This window comes from Puma concolor, chromosome E1, assembly GCF_028749965.1.
Source record: "Puma concolor isolate L17-30 chromosome E1, mPumCon1.1.hap2, whole genome shotgun sequence".
In the NCBI taxonomy this organism is placed as follows: Eukaryota; Metazoa; Chordata; class Mammalia; order Carnivora; family Felidae; genus Puma; species Puma concolor.
In genome coordinates, this window is record NC_141680.1 from 8,258,308 (window position 1) to 8,275,165 (window position 16,858).

The 16,858-nt window shown below is 46.8% G+C and overlaps 1 protein-coding gene across 1 annotated transcript in view; it reads left to right on the forward strand.

The window, feature by feature from the left end:
- COX10 (cytochrome c oxidase assembly factor heme A:farnesyltransferase COX10) overlaps window positions 1-16,858 on the forward strand; it is a 140,556-nt gene that overhangs the window by 88,619 nt on the left and 35,079 nt on the right. Inside the window, exon 5 of the mRNA XM_086686070.1 lies at window positions 8,172-8,242. Within this exon, the coding sequence (XP_086542196.1) occupies window positions 8,172-8,242 (71 nt within the window). The remainder of the gene's footprint in view (window positions 1-8,171; window positions 8,243-16,858) is intronic.

Genomic DNA, 16,858 nt, shown 5'->3' on the forward strand with positions numbered 1-16,858 from the left:
CGCAATGAGGAGAAAAGAGCATCCATTTACTACACTATCCACTAGAGCCATTAAACTGATTCCCAAACGGATTATAAGACAAAGATTAATATAAATTATTATGTTCATATTGATTCATGCCTTTCAGAAACTTCAACTGAGGAATACCTTCCCTGCTGTAGGCAGGTTACTTTATAAAGTATGACGTGTGGAAGGAAGTGATTTGGGGGTGTTGGTTTTCTAAGTGAGTTATAAATTATTTCACTGCCTCTGTCTGCCTAACATCTTCCTACCTTCTTCTGGTGATAGAATTTTTCTTTCCTGTGCAGAGAAAATAACGCTTGTGGCTTGAGGGAGATACTGCGTCATTGTGTCTGTCCACCAGCACCGCTTCCCTGCTCAAAGGATGGTCACCTCATCCCCTAGTCGCAAATGCTGGTTCTGGACTTGATTCTTAGAGATCTGTCGGGAAACAGACTTTCTGCTAAGGTTGCCAGGAGCGTGAGAGTCTGAGGCTGGTAGTGCCATTTTGGCTGTTTGATGGAAAGAGCCTGCAAGCAGAAATACTCCGAGCAGAGTCAAGAGCTGGAAAGAGCTGGAAGCATGATAGCACTTTTGACACTGAAGCTAGTGATTCCCAAAAGCAGCTACCACCCTGTTGTAAGAGATAAAGCCCCATTTCTCTTTGAGCTACTTTGAGCTGTCTTTCTATCATTTGTAGCCCCAGGAGCCCCACTGACATAACAGATGATATAGGCTCGCTGGAGGGGGGGTATGTGACCGAGGGGAAGATGATGAGCCCGGGAACCTGGATAAAAAGTAAAAAGTTGAAACTGAAAAGAATGCCAGAAGACTGGTGGGTTTTTATGAGGAAAGAGACTGAAAAATGTTTCTGAAAAGGAACGTAGATGAATTAAAAGCAAGTTGTTTGCCCCAAGAAAAAGCAAAGTATTATTCCCTTCTGTGCAATACGTTGCTCTACGTTTGAAGTATTTTGCAGTCCTCATGTATTGGGACATTGGAGGCCAGAGATGGAGTCCCATTAAAGGGTTGATTTAAACTGTCAAGGGCCAGAGGTGGAGCCCCAGAGGTAACTTGACCCCAGGCATCCCTGTTGGGTCTCTTCTCCACTTCCTTTTATCCTACTCCTTGGCCACAAACAACTGAAGAGGAGGGAGGACCTATTTTCCTGGGCTTTGGTTCGTAAAATCCAAGGAAGGACTGTCAGTGGCCCAGTTCGAATCAGATACCTGCTCAGGAAACCAGTCACTGTGTCCAGGTATGCATACTGGCATATACAGCATTTGGGACCCAGGGAACAGAGCCTTCCAAAGGCAGGTCAGGTGCAAGCCTGACCCCCGAGAGAATCAGTGTGGCCTGAGCAGCTGTCGAGATTGTGCTCACTACGGTGTATTACTTCTGCCATCATTCAGAGTAGTCAGGATATGGGAGAGGGGGCAGAACAGTATATTCTAAGGGTTGGTAATTCTGCATTTGTATTTTTTTTTTTTTAATGTAGAAATGTCACCAGGCTATTTCATAGTGATGGGGGGGGGGTATTTTTTTAATGTTTATTTATTTTTGAGAGTGGGGTAGGGCAGAGAGGGGACAGAGGAACCAAAGAGGGCTCTGTGCTGACAACAGAGAGCCCGATGCGGGGCTCGAACTCGTGCACTATGAGATCATGACCTGAGCTGAAGTCAGATGCTTAACCGACTGAACCACCAGGCGCCCTTCTATTTTGTTTTTTTTTTTTTTTAATGTTTATTAATTTTTGAGACAGAGAGAGAGAGAGACAGAGCATGAAGGGGGGAGGGGCAGAGAGAGAGGGAGACACAGAATCGGAAGCAGGCTCCAGGCTCTGAGCCATCAGCCCAGAGCCCGACGTGGGGCTGGAACTCACGGACCGCGAGATCGTGACCTGAGCTGAAGTCGGACGCTTAACCGATTGAGCCACCCAGGCGCCCCTCTATTTTGTTTTTTTTTTTTTTTTTAAATTTTTTTTTTCAACGTTTATTTATTTTTGGGACAGAGAGAGACAGAGCATGAATGGGGGAGGGGGCAGAGAGAGAGGGAGACACAGAATCGGAAACAGGCTCCAGGCTCTGAGCCATCAGCCCAGCACCTGACGCGGGGCTCGAACTCACGGACCGCGAGATCGTGACCTGGCTGAAGTCGGAAGCTTAACCGACTGCGCCACCCAGGCGCCCCTCTATTTTGTTTTTAATACACATTGTAGGAGTTTTACTTCAGTGCTGAAGTAGTTGGAGCCAACTGAAATGCTAATAACATCATGAAAAGAAAACTTTATTATAAAGCACAGGAACAAAATGTGAGTAGGTTAATAAGCCAGCTGTGGTTTCTAAAGTATTTACATTTGTCATCTAACTACCCCGTACTTTATGTTTTGGAAATATGCTTTAAATATCTAAACTGAGAGGCATTATAGAAAATGCATGGAAAACAGAGTAAAATAGGGTAATGAGCTGTGGCCCCTTGGTTCTAGGAAAGATGGTCCAGTGCTTACTGAAACGAACCATCGGTCTTGGTTAGTGTGGTTAGCATGGTATTTCTACCCAGATGTGGCCTGTCCCAGTTAGTGTAAGCATTCGTGGGAGTCAGACGGTCCCGCCAAGTTCAGGCATCCGGCAGTTGGATTGCACGTTCTAGACCTTGGTTCCCATCTTCGGATGGCTGACGTGCCCAAAACAGAGACAAGCTAGTATCCTTTCCCTATCCAGGTGAAATAATTCATTCAGTTCCTGAACCACGCCCTGAGAACTGCCAAAATACTTGTTTATATAAGAGCTTCTGTGTTATGTGAGATAACACCTTAGCCAGCGTTTAAACAGCATGATTTGTAATGGGAATCCTCATTACTCCTGTGAAATGAAATTAATAAGTTATGAAGGAAAGGTTATTTCAAATACCAATAGAAAGTGTTTGATTGTTGGGGAAGGGAGGGAATTTAAACAGATTCGGAACATTTTAATTACATGTAACTTGAACTACTTCAGGAAAGACTATAGACTCTCAGGGGCAAAGAATTTTTTAACACTTATAAATCATCATAAAATGAATGTAATACTGTCTACAAATGTACATATTCATTTGCACTGCTGGTTCCTTTAAAAATTATTTGCGCCTATTTGCATGGTTCTCCTTAAGAATTATAAATTCACGTATCTCAGGAAGCCTGTCATTCAGGACTTCAGATAAGGTGGGCGTATTGAGAAGTTAAATACTTCTAACTTAGGGGTGCCTGGATGGCTCAGTCAGTTGAACGTCCGACTTCGGCTATGTCATGATCTTGTGGTTCGTGGGTTCAAGCCCCGCGTCGGGCTGTGTGCTGACAGCTTGGAGCCTGGAGGCTGCTTCGGATTCTGTGCCTCTCTCTCTGCCTCTCCCTGGCTTGTACTCTCTCTCGAAAGAAATAAACATTTTAAATACTTTTAAATAGTGGCAGGGTTGACAGTAATAGAGAAGAAGCCCTTATTGGGGTTTGGGCAGAACGTCAGAGCCACTGTGAGTGATTTAAGGGATGTATTGTGGGGAAATAAGCCAAAGGCGGTGCTGGGAGTGAAGCCGTCTGGAAGGCTCTGGTGGTGCCTATACCTGGTGTTGGGCCGAGCTGAGCAGGACCATCGGAGAAGAGAGGAGGGAAGGGCAGGGAGGGCTGGGGAGGGCAGAGCAGGAGCAACCTGCAGTCTGCAAGGTTGAGGTGAAACTCACTGGAACAAACGGGAACTCGGAACTCGTGTCCGTTTCTTGCCGCCTCCCCGCCGGCAACCTTGACGACACAGGTAACCTACGCAAGAGCACGTGCACTTGACTACGAAATGGCACACAGACTTGAGCCAGGATTCTGAGAAGTGGGCGGGCTCAGGAATTGGCTGTGGCCCAGAGATCCAGCAGGATGGTGAAGCGCGGGCCTGGTGTCCCTGCAGGCGGCCGGGGCAGCAGGCAGAGCCCCACCGGTTGGGGGTGAGCCTTGGTAGTGCCTGAGCTTAGAGCAGTTTTCCAAGTGTGAGCGTGGCCGCTGTTTCGATTCCACCTTCCAGATGGCATACGAGCTCTGCGGCCGTCCCGCCCCTACAGCTGGACAGGGAGGGGAGCGTGGGGCATTGTGGCTCCGGGCTAAGTGGACTGGAGCAACACGCGAACACAACGCCTTGTCAGCTGAGCACCGGGACATGCCGTTGGGTCAAACCTAGCTCCCAGAGAAGGCCGTAGCCCGACATGATGAAAGTGTCCCTCTTACAACCCCAAATTCACTAACCCAAGATTCACTAGTCCCTTTTTGCATCTTTGGGTGATGTTCATCCGTCTTCAGGCTGGGTCACAGCCCTCCCACCCCCCTTGATGTTTGTCCAGCCTCGGTTCTGAGACATGAGATTAAATACCGTCAGCATACCTTTGCCACTAGGAGAAGGGGAGAGAGGAATAAAATGTTTATATCCAAATAAGAGAAAAGTACTCAGAACTATTACATTCTTTGTATCTGCACCTGGTCACAGGACCACTGCTGATGCCTATAACTACCTTTGTGTGCTAGCCAAGCTGTGTTCCCCTTGTCTTTGGCACAGGAGATGACCCAAAATGGAGTTCTTGAGGGGTCTAGAAGTGGAACTCTTATACACCAATAGGAGGAATATAAAACGGCAATCCACGTTGCAAAACAGTTCGACAGTTTCTTACGTAGTTTAAATATATACCTACTGTATGTTGCACACTCTTTACTTGTGAGAAATAAAAGCATATGCCCCCACAAAGACTTGAACACAAATGTCCATAGCTGCTTTTTTATAATAGTCCCAGACTGGAAACAACCCAAATATCCATCAACAAGTGAATAATCTATTATAATAGTGGTATTACCAACACATAGAATGGAATATTGCTCAGCAATAAAAAAGAATGAGCTATTGATACACTGAGCCATATGATGAATCTCAAAATAATTTTGCCTCATGAAAAAAAGTCCAGACAGAAAGTGCGTATTGTAAAATTCCATTTACATAAAAGTCTGGAAAATTCAAGTGATCTATAGGGACTCAAGGTATGGTTCACTGGCCGCCTGAGGAAGAGCTATGGGTGGGGGGAGGGGATTACAGTGAGGCATGACAAAACTTGGGAATGATGGATATGTACAGTATCCTGATTGTGGTGATGTCTTCATGACATCTGTTTCCTCCGGCCTCAGAGTTAAAAGCTGCCCAAGTCTCCCAACTCCCCGGGGCCCTTGGCTGTGTTCACAAGACAGTGACAAGTGTGGCACAGGGACAGAAGTAAAGCAAGTGATAAAAGGTTGCAGATAGTGGTGGGGTGAGATGAGGGATGGCCTTCAACCCATGTAACATACAAAGAATTTGGACTTTCAGGGGCACCTGGTTGGCTCAGTCATTTGAGTGTCCGACTCTTGGTTTTGGCTCAGGTCATGGTCTCGCGGTCTTATGGGTTCGAGCCCCACATCAGGCTCTGCTCTGGCAACACAGAACCTGCTCGGGATTCTCTCTCTCCGTCTATCTCTGCCCTGCCGTCACTTGTGCTGTCTCTGTCTCTCTCAAAATAAATAAATAAACTTAAAAAAAAGAGTTTGGACTTTCCAAGGCCACGGGAGAATGAGCAGTGAGGCGAACATGAAATCATTCAATCTTTTTGAGCAAGTAGTTTTATTATGATTCCGTACAAGTGTTAATAGTACAGTAAACTGGGAAGGGCAGGTTTGAGAGAGATTATGAAGTCTAAATTACCAGGACTTGGTGATGAATATGGTTGGTCAATGAATAGAAGAAATCAAAGCTGATCTAAAGATTTTGATATGAGTTATAGGAGAAAAAGTTATGTATTTGATTAAAAAAAAAGAACTCTGGAGAAGTACTTGATTTGCATGGAAATGTGTTGAGTTCAGTTTGGAACACATTGCATTTGTGATGATGTTAAAATATCCAAAGGAAAAACACCAACCATCAAGTGACATTACAAAATCAGAACTCAGGACAAGGGCAGGATTGCACACTTTGTGGTTCTACTTAAAGACAGGAGAGTTGGGGCGCCCGGGTGGCTCACATAAATGTCCAACTTCAGCTCAGGTCATGATCTCACAGTTCGTGGGTTCGAGCGCCGGGTCGGGCTCTGTGACGATAGCTCGGAGCATTGGAGCCTGCTTCGGATTCTGTGCCTCCCTCTCTTTCTGCCCCTCCCCCACTCGCGCGCGTGCGCTCTCTCTCTCTCTCTCTCTCTCAAAAATAAACATTAAATGGGGCGCCTGGGTGGCGCAGTCGGTTAAGCGTCCGACTTCAGCCAGGTCACGATCTCGCGGTCCGTGGGTTCGAGCCCCGCGTCAGGCTATGGGCTGATGGCTCAGAGCCTGGAGCCTGTTTCCGATTCTGTGTCTCCCTCTCTCTCTGCCCCTCCCCCGTTCATGCTCTGTCTCTCTCTGTCCCAAAAATAAATAAACGTTGAAAAAAAAAATTAAAAAAATAAATAAATAAACATTAAATAAACTACCCATTATTAAGTACCTTCCAAGCATTATACTGTATGTCAGTATCTTATTAATCCTCACATTAACATTGCAAGTTATATATTATTACCCTCGTTTTGCAGATGAGGAAACGGGCTTGTAGACAGTGTTACTTAGGCGCTTGTAATTGGCAAAGCGGAAATGTAACCCTCCTCTGTAACTGCAAAGCCCGGACCCTTAACCTCTATGCCATCCTGAATTCTGGCAACTTGAGTGTATCATGAAACTTCTGCCTCCGGTGCCTTTCTTTCTGTCTGCTTCCTCCTGCGTCTAGACTGCTCTTTTCTTCCCTCCAGTCCCCTTAAAGCATCGGACTCCTGCTGAGTCTTAAGTCTGTCGAGAGTGCTCGGAAGGCTATTTTCCCTGCCTCCCCAGCTGATTCCGAGCCCATCGTAGACCATCTCTCTTTCATTGTACTATACACGTTATTACAATCATCTGTATGCCAGTGTTTCCACTAGAGTAAAGGTTGGCACACCGTATTCAGTAAAGGGCCAGAGAGTAAATATTTTAGCTTTTCTGGGCCATCCCATCTCCGTTGCAGCTACCCGACCCGGCCGCTGTGGTGTGAAAGCAGCCAGAGCAAGGCGTAGACAAACAAGTATGGCTGAGTTATGGTACAACTTCATTTATGGACACTAAAATCTGACTCTCATGTAATTTACACATGTCACGAAGTATTCTCCTTCTTTGGATTTATTTTTCTAATCGTTAAAAAAATTAAAAACATGGGGCGCCTGGGTGGCGCAGTCGGTTAAGCGTCCGACTTCAGCCAGGTCACGATCTCGCGGTCTGTGAGTTCAAGCCCCGCGTCAGGCTCTGGGCTGATGGCTCGGAGCCTGGAGCCTGTTTCCGATTCTGTGTCTCCCTCTCTCTCTGCCCCTCCCACGTTCATGCTCTGTCTCTCTCTGTACCAAAAATAAATAAAAAACGTTGAAAAAAAAATTTAAAAAAAAATTAAAAACAAACAAACAAACACGTTCGTATCTTGTGAGCCATTCAGAAGCAGGTGCTGGCTGGAGGTGTCCCATAAGCTAGAGCTTGCTGTCCCCTACACTATAGTATGAATTTCTTGGCCACAGGTCTAGTACTTCTTTGTTAGGGTGACAATACCAACGTATCGTCCAAACTGGGATGCTCTGAAAGCGAAAGGGTTGCTGCGAGTGACGCTGGGATCCGCAGGCACAGAGGGGAACTAGGCCAGGCAGAGAGGGGTTGTCACCCTGGTCACAGGGTAGCCTCGTCGGTTGTATACGGCTTCATCTGGGATCTTAATCGCTTCAGCCGCCCCATGTCCCAGGATTCATTTATTCTTGGTCGACTCGCAGGCTTTGGGATGTGTGTGCGAGGTGCTGAAGTCATTCAGAGCACTAATGTTTTACACCTGCCACAGTGGCCCTGGAAGAAGCAGCTGTATATTCAGTAAGTGGTTTTCAGAGTGGATGAGTGTGGAACCCGTGCATGACCTGGACAGTGAATTCATACAACTTTATAGCATGTCTCTTCCAGAGAGTTTTCCTCCATCGAGTACCAAGAGTATGGGTTCATGCTAGTAAAAATTAAAATGAAATTTGCTGTGGACAAAATTATAGAACAGAAGCAGAAGAGAAGACTTGTTTCACATTATATTTAATGCCTTCTGTCTTTCTTTTCAATCTTTTTGCAGTTTTTTGAGGTGCCATTTGATTCAAACATGAATAGGACAAAGAACAGACCTCTGGTTCGTGGACAGATCAGGTAAACTCACAAATCCAAGACTCTTTCACTGTCTAGAACATCCATTTGCTGGTTTATCCCGAATCGTTTCCCAGTCTTGTGCCTTGAGTTGTGGTGGGCAAATAACACACCCCCAAAGGGACCTACTGGTGTGGACATGCAGTACCTCTACTCAAAGTGTACCACAGGGCACCTAAAGCCGAGCTAAGATTTGCAGTCCCGTTGTTGGGGAAACTCATGCCGTGTGGATGTCTTTATGAGATCCCACTTTGAAACGTGGACTTGTTTCACTTGTCCCGGCTGAGGATAAAAACATTCCATTAGCACAAGTGATTTCAGACAAATCCACATAGGGTCTCCGAAGAAAGATCTATCCGAAGCCTTACTTTTGCAGACAAACTGATAATGCTGTCATCTGCCAAGCAAAGGACTGCCTCCATTACTCTTTCTACCAAATTCAATTAAGTGGAACTAAAAGGCATATAAATATTTTAATATCACTAATGGTTAATAATTAAACGTTTTAACTTCCTGGAGTCCTTGAAACTGGCATTGAAAAAAAAATTTTTTTTAAATCCAGTGGATATCATCAGCCAAGAAGAATAAAAAGAGGCAAATGGTTGATAACGACTATTCTAAATCAGTGAATCCTGCCCTCACATTTCCAGGCAGTGCCCTCATGGAGCTTAAAATGTATTGGGTAACACTTGTGGATCAAACCAATCACACATTTTCAGTAAGACAATAAAGGAAACAAAGCAGGTACAGTCAGAAGTCTATGTAAAAATGATTTTTAATATTAGCCGTTTGTAGCCATTCAGTTCTTAAATGAGTTTAAAATACCATTATATTGCAAAGAGCCATGAAAACCTGTAAGAACAGAAATCTCATATCTATTGATAATTGATTTCTTTTCTTGAAATATAAATCAAGCCATCTGCTGGGTTTTTATTTAAAAAGTGTCAGAAGTACGTTTATTGTTATTTTTTTAATGTTTATTTTTGAGAGAGACAGAGCATGAGCAGGGTAGGGCAGAGGGAGAGGGAGACACAGAATCCGAAGCAGGCTCCAGGCTCTGAGCTGTCAGCACGGAGCCTGACGCGGGGCTCGAACTCACAGACCGTGAGATCATGACCTTAGCCGAAGTCGGACGCTTAACTGACTTAGCCACCAAGGCGCCCCAGAAGTACTTTAATTTGAAGTTGTTTTATAGGCTTTTAAAGTTTTTAAAATTTATTTTAGGGGGAAGAGAAGGAGCACTCGAGAGCATGAGTGGGGGAGAGGCAGTGAGAGAGAGAGAGAGAGAGAGAGAGAGAGAGAGAGAGAGAGAGAGAATCCCAAGCAGGCTTCACACTGTCAACTCAGAGCCTGATTCAGGGCTCAAACTCACGAACCATGAGATCATGACCTGAGCTGAAATTGAGTTGGACGCTTAACCGATTGAGCCGCTCAGGTGCCCCTGAGTGAAGTTGTTTCACAAGAGCAAATGCAAGCTTTGTAACCCATTTCAAAAACTAGAAGCTGCTTGTGCTGCTGGTCAGGTCACACGTAAGTTCTTTCTCCTTTCCTCAGTGAAATCGTACCCTCTAGAACCAAGGCAGATGCAGGACAAGCCCAGTAAGCAGCCATTAGGCATCTAATGGCGATCAGATAGAGGCCCGCCATTCTTCCTGTATCTCCTCTTACTTTGCCTAGTGTGGTCATTGTCTGCACCCAGGAAAGCCAGGCCTTTAAGTGCATCCAGAGTGGGGGGCTTGTTCGTTGGCCTTGGCAGTGCCCATCCTTTAAAGGAGACAGGCTGGGGGCGCCTGGGTGGCTCAGTTGGTTAAGCGTCCGACTTCGGCTCAGGTCATGATCTCGCAGTCTGTGGGTTCGAGCCCCGCGTCGGGCTCTGTGCTGACAGCTCAGAGCCTGGAGCCTCTTTCAGATTCTGTGTCTCCCTCTCTCTGACCCTCCCCCGTTCATGCTCTGTCTCTCTCTGTCTCAAAAATAAACGTTAAAAAAAATAATAATTAAAGGAGACAAGCTGTCATCTAGTTATTAGTCTTGCTAAACTTGTAACTTCACCTTTTGTTTTGCAAGATGACCCCGGGTCTCCTTTATGACAATAAACCTTAATTGCTGCCTAAAGTAGCCTCCGAGAGGGCAACTTACGGGGCTGGAAAAAGAGAGTCAAACTTCTGTTATGAGCTAGCATGTATTTTATTAAATCGGTACAATTGTAGGAGCTGTTCCGAGTCTGCGGCAGAAATCCTGCACTGAGAGTCACGGTTTTGAAACTGCAGACTTGGTATCCTGCCAGGTAGTTTTTATTATAATTTAGTAAATTGTTATCTATGACACATATTTTGTAAGTGGCTGGCTGCGGGGGTATAGTAGAAAGTCTTACGTCTGTCCGTTAGCATTGATTCCAGCTTTGGTGGTTCTGACATTCACAATAGCTATTGGGCATTTAGGCGTAAATACCAGCCAGTTTATTTTGAAATTCTTGATTTGGAATTTACTGCTCCATTTGATTGGACTGATCAGCCTTGTTGAATCTGTCCGACGTCGTAGACACTGCAGTTTGTCATGTGAAGTGTAAGTTCCCGTCATTACTGACGGCAGCAGTAAGCATGGTCAGTCTGGGAAGGAAATCCTTGGACATCTTTGCCACTGACGGCTGTTTCCTCCTTTGTACCTCGCTTGGCTTCTCTCCATCCTGAAGACATACCATGAGCATTTATGGGGTGTGTGTGTGTGTGTGTGTGTGTGTGTGTGTGTGGCATTAATTTTTTAAAGTGATTGCAATTTAGTTTGAAAATTTTTACTGAAGTGAATAAAAGGGTATTCTAAGAAGTTAAAGGAATACAATTAAGGAAAGAAACATATGCCTGGATTAGTTTTTTTTTGTTTGTTTTTTTGTTTTTTTTTTTGAGAACCTGGGAAATACTTTGTGTACCCATCTGTACATTTATGCACTTGCATGGTGGCCATTCTCTGAACTTTTGGTTTTCTCTTCCAGAAAAATGTGGCTGGGTAGGTGGGCACTGAATGCCTTATAGAACTGACAGAGATGATGGGGCTTTTTTTTTTTTTTTTTTTTTTAGTGTTTATTTATTTTGAGAGGCAGAGAGGGAGGGAGACAAAATCCCAAGCAGGCTCTGCACATCAGGCACAGAGCCCGATGTGGGGCTTGAACCCATGAACTGCGAGATCGTGACCTGCGCCCAAATCAAGAGTCGGACACCCAACCGACTGAACCACCCACGTGCCCCGAAGATCGTGCGTTTTTGGTTGTTTATTCTGTATTCCAGAAAGGATTAGAGGTATCATGAGACTGTAACTTAATAAAACAGAGAAATACGTAAAGAAAAAGTCAGGGTTACGGAACATAGAATCTGTGATAAAACGGCGAGAACAAGGAAAGCTTCTCAAGGTCACCGTAGTTACTGAGGTTGACCTGTAGATTTCATTCTGCATTTCCTGGTGAAATCACAGTCCCATCGTAATGGTAAGCATTGCGTGCAATATTAATATTTAATTCTCCCTACAGCACCATGAGATAGGACACTGTTGAATATGCAGGTGAGAAGACTGAAGATCCAAGTGTTATGAAAAGTGGCAGAACCAAAATTTGGCCTGGCCCATTTGCTTCCCTGCCCTGAGTTCCTAACCGCTACATATAACCGTCTCTAAAATCTCTCTGTCCGTGAGAAGGAAACACCACCCTAGGGAGACCAAACTTCTGCCTCTCCGTTCTTAAAAAAATAAGAAAGGACACTTGGTGACGATATTAGAAGAATGTCCTACATGACTTCCATGGAGGAAACCTATATAGATTTCTAAGGCATCTCTCGGCTGCAAGCCAGAGCAAAAATACCCAAGAACAGCTCCTGCTGAGAACTGCGTAGAGCGAAACTTCTTGAAGCAGGTGGTGAGGAAGAAGCTCGTGGGCAGACGTATTGGCCCAAGGACCTTCTCTAGCGCGCCAGCTTGCTCCAGGGATTAAGCTGAGCCAGTGAAAGAGAGGAGAGAAGATGCCAGTCTCGTGTGTGCATCAGGCGACGCGGGGGATGTGCTCCCGCCACACAATACGATAGGAAAGAGGGGGCGAACGGTCAAGCGGCTCTTGGTCCTGGTTTGCCCAGGACCCTCCTGCTTTACACCAGAATTATTGATGGTGTTCTGCTCTCACTCTTAATACTGTCCAGGCTGGGTGATAGCCACACCACGTAATTTCTAGAAAGGGCTGGTGGTGATGACTGTAAAGTTTACAGAATTTCCTCCTTTTTAAGTCCGTTTCCTACAAATTCCAATTGCTTTTTTTGCCTAGAGAAGAAAACAAAGAGCACATAAATGGAAAGTATGTCATATCTAAATCAGACTGTAGGTCCACACCATAATACAGGCCTCTTTAACTAGCTTTTTAAAAATGACACTCGATGTCGGGGCACCTGGGTGGCTCAGTTGGTTAGGTGTCCAACTCTTGGTTTCGGCTCAAGTCATGATCTCATTTTCGTGGGTTCGAGCCCCACGTCGGGCTCCGTGCTGACAGTGCAAAGCCTGCTTGGGATTCTCTCAATCCCCCTCTCTCTCTCTCCCCCCTCCCTCCCCCTCCCCCACTTGTGCTGTTTCCGTCTCTCAAAATTAATGAACTTAAAAAAAAATGACCCTCGATGTCGACGTTTGCTCATAAATTGGAGAAGATGCATAAGGCCAACTGACTCGTTTGGATGTTTCTGGCGACAATGGTGTAGTCATGGTTCTGAATGACTGTTGTCAGGAGGGAGTTGGGCTTAGAACTCCCCTTTGATTCTCCGGCAGAGAGCACGGTGTAGAATCCATGCCACATGTCAGGAATGCACACTGAAAGGAGTCTGCTCACTTACGGAGTCGAACCTGTGAGCCCAAAGTCACTTGGTGAAGGTGAACGTCAGAGAAGCTTACCTTCTTTTTTAAAAATTTTTTTTTTCAATGTTTTTTCAACGTTTTTTTTTTTTTTTTTTTTTTTTTTTTTTTATTTATTTTTGGGACAGAGAGAGACAGAGCATGAACGGGGGAGGGGCAGAGAGAGAGAGGGAGACACAGAATCGGAAACAGGCTCCAGGCTCTGAGCCATCAGCCCAGAGCCCGATGCGGGGCTCGAACTCACAGACCGCGAGATCGTGACCTGGCTGAAGTCGGACGCTTAACCGACTGCGCCACCCAGGCGCCCCTGAGAAGCTTACCTTCTTATCGGAAAGTCAGATTCAGTGTGATCCAGGTTTTAAGTTGGCGGCTGGAGAAAGTTCATTAGCAACTTTTTAAAAATCTCCGTAATAGAAAACACCTCAGTCTTCTGATAGTCTTTGTCTGGTAACAGAATCGAATGAAAAATGTCACCTGGTGGACTCTAAGCTTGGGCAAGTCACGGAATTAACCTTGCCCCACTGCCCCTTCCCCTCAGGGAGGGATCCTAATTCCAGCCTTGTTCATCTCACACCGTTGTGGTGCGGGTAACAATGAGGTCAACAGAATCATGCAAATACATGTGCATTGTTGGGGAGAAGGTTTAAAACTCTAGAAAAATGAGTAGTTACTTGTAGGACTTCCACCTGTTTTCAAATTTTGCTTTACAATACAAATATTTCAGTACTTACAGGCAATGACAAAAAAGAAATTCAGAGGGGCACCCGGGCAGCTCAGTCAGTTACATATCTGACTGTTGAATTCAGCTCAGGTCGTGATCTCACAGTTTGGGGGATGGAGCCCTGCATCAGGCTCTGTACTGGCTGCACAGAGCCTGCTTGGGATTCTCTGTCTCTCTCTCTCTCTCTCTCTCTCTCTCTCTCTGCCCCTCCCCCCACTGCTCGCCTGCTCTCTTTCTCTCTCTCTCAAAATAAACTTAAAAAAATTTTTACATTAGTTTCTAGGGATAGGGAGAAAGAAGCAAAACACTTGGAAAGTAAGACAGCAGAGAGTGGATGTTACATGTTTCCATTATCAGGGTCATGTTGGTAGGACCACCCTGTGGCATGTCATGGAATCCTTCCTTCCTCCTGCTGCCCTCAGGACACGTTGATGGGGAATGTTGTCCCTGTAGAGGACTGTGCTGGTTGCCAGGGTTACTAACAGGTGGGTGACATGCTCTCTGTTCTCTTAGGGTCACATTGAGGGGACGGCAGCTCACACATGTAAGGACACTGAGTGCTACCAGGGGTACGGTCTACACATGTAACGCTGAGTGCACCTGCCAGCCGGGTACCGCGTGGGACCCCAAGGTGCAGCGGGGAACACCGCGGGAGGGACATTGCTGGGTGATGCGGGAGCACAAAGAGGAGACCTGATCCAGACCGCAGAGCTCCAGGGTGACTTAAGGGGGGCGCGAGGACATCCAGGGTGACTTAAGAGAGGCACAAGGACGTCCGAGGTGACTTAGCAGAGGTGCGAGGACGTCCGGGGTGACTTAGCAGAGGCGCGAGGACGTCCAGGGTGACTTAGCAGAGGCACGAGGACGTCTGGGGTGACTTAGGGGAGGCACAAGGACGTCCGGGGTGACTTAGCAGAGGCGCGAGGACGTCCGGGGTGACTTAGGAGAGGCCCGAGGTGAGAACCAGAGGAGGAGGAGGAGCTAAGCCAGCCTGTCCTTTTCCAAGTTCTTTCTGTTCCTTCCCCCTCCGACCACTCCTTTGTTGGTGGCCACTGGCCTCCTCATCCCGTCTGCGATCTACAGACACTGCCCTCTGCCCTGTCTGTACCTCCAGCCCAGACCGCTCTTCTGAGCCAAGGCCTTTGAAAATCTCTTTTGGGGTCCTCTATGGGTATCTCCGATTCCTTAAGTATGTATCCCAGCGCACGGCTCCCCCCCTCCCACACGGCTTTTTGTTAACCAAAGTTCTGAAGTCAGGTGCCTGTAAGTTACTCTAGACTCCCTGTCTGGTCCCCCTCATCTGGTTGTGGAATAGACCGTGTCTGTCCAGCCCCCTAAGTCACCCTGGAATGTGCCCTCTCACCCCCCCCCCCGCTCTGGTGTCAGAGCACCCCCAGCTTGCCTGGGTTCGTAGAACCATGCCTCAGCTGCTCTCCCTGCCTGTTCGCCAGCCCTCTTTCCGTCTGTCTTCCCCAGGCTTTCCTTACATGATCACATTGGTCTCTGGCTCCACACCTTTGGGGAGAGTCTTCTAAATATATTTAAGAAGAAATATTTTCTGTTCTTTACTATGTCTTACATGTAAGGCCTTTGAGGATCTGATCCTTCCTGGTCCTTCCAGCCTCCCCCTCTGTGCGCATCTTTCTTCTTCTTCTCCTTCGTCTCCTTCTCTTCTTCCTCCTCCTGCTCCCTCTCCTAATGTTTATTTATTTTCAGAGAGAGAGAGAGAGAGAGAGAGAGAGAGAGAGAGAGAGAACAAACGGGGGAGGGGCAGAGAGAGGGAGAGAGAGAATCCCAAGCATACTCCACATTGTCAGCACGGAGCCCGACGCCAGGCTCAAACTCACAACTGAGATCGTGACCTGAGCCGAAACCAAGAGTCGGACGCTTAACCAACTGAGCCACCCGGGCGCCCCGCTGCTCACCTTTTCTCATTTATCCCTTGGTGTTGAGACCGGATGGGCCCGTTGGTGTTTTCACCGAAGCACCATGCTCCCTCTTGTCCCACTGGGTGTGCTCCCCTAGTCCGCTCATTGCCTGGGCAGGTTTTGTGCCAAGCACTCCTTCCTCTGGAAGGGGCAGCTACGCCCGTAGTCCAGTGGGGCGGGTGGGGTTAGGTGTTTGTCCTGGGGCTCGCCCTCTTCTTCGTTTATGCCCCTGTCCTAGCCCCACACAGCCCTCTGCAAACCCTTTCCTTGGGCCCCTTGCTCCATTATGTTGTGTGTTCTTCTGGGACAAAGATGGAATCTGCCCTCTGTTTATCTCCAGTCCCCAAGATCGTTTACAGAGAGCAGTTTCCTCAGTGCCTAACGTGTGCTCGGCACTATTTTTAATGCCACGACCCGGCAGGGAACGAAGCAGACAGCCATCCCTGATGTCACGGAGCATGCGCTCCGGCCATCACATCCGGCAGACCGCTGATGCTTCATGAGGGATGTGTGGACGGACAGAGGGACAGATGTTAGAGAAGCGGAAATGACCCCCCAAGGCGAAGAAGGACAGAAGCGAAGACTCTGAGACTGGTACATGGCACACGGTGTGAAGGGGATGAGGAAGCCATCGGGACAGGCAGAGGAGTGCAAAATATGTGTTTAGGGATAAAAATAAATGACTTGGCCAGACTCAGAGGGAAGGATTTGAAGGAGCAAAGTAAGGAAGCAGAGCCAGGAAGGAGGCCGGGAATACGTGCCTGCCCCACCATTGTGACACGGGCTGTGCTGTAGGGATTGGACCGTGGTCCGTGTCGTTTGGGGAGCTCTTAAGCAGCTCAGGACAAGAAAAAGAAATAACAGGCCTGTGTATTGGGAAAGAAGAAATGAATTCTTCATTCACAGACCGTGTGATAGTTTGCCCGGAAAACTCAAACAAACCTACAAAAAAGCTACTAGAACCAGTAAGTGGATATAGCAAGGGCACAAGATACAAGGTCAAGATGCAGAATGCAATTGCAGGAAGCGAGGCAAAGAGTTCTTAGAGAAAACACACAAAAGCAACAAAACAAAAAAGTACAAAAAGCACAAACCATA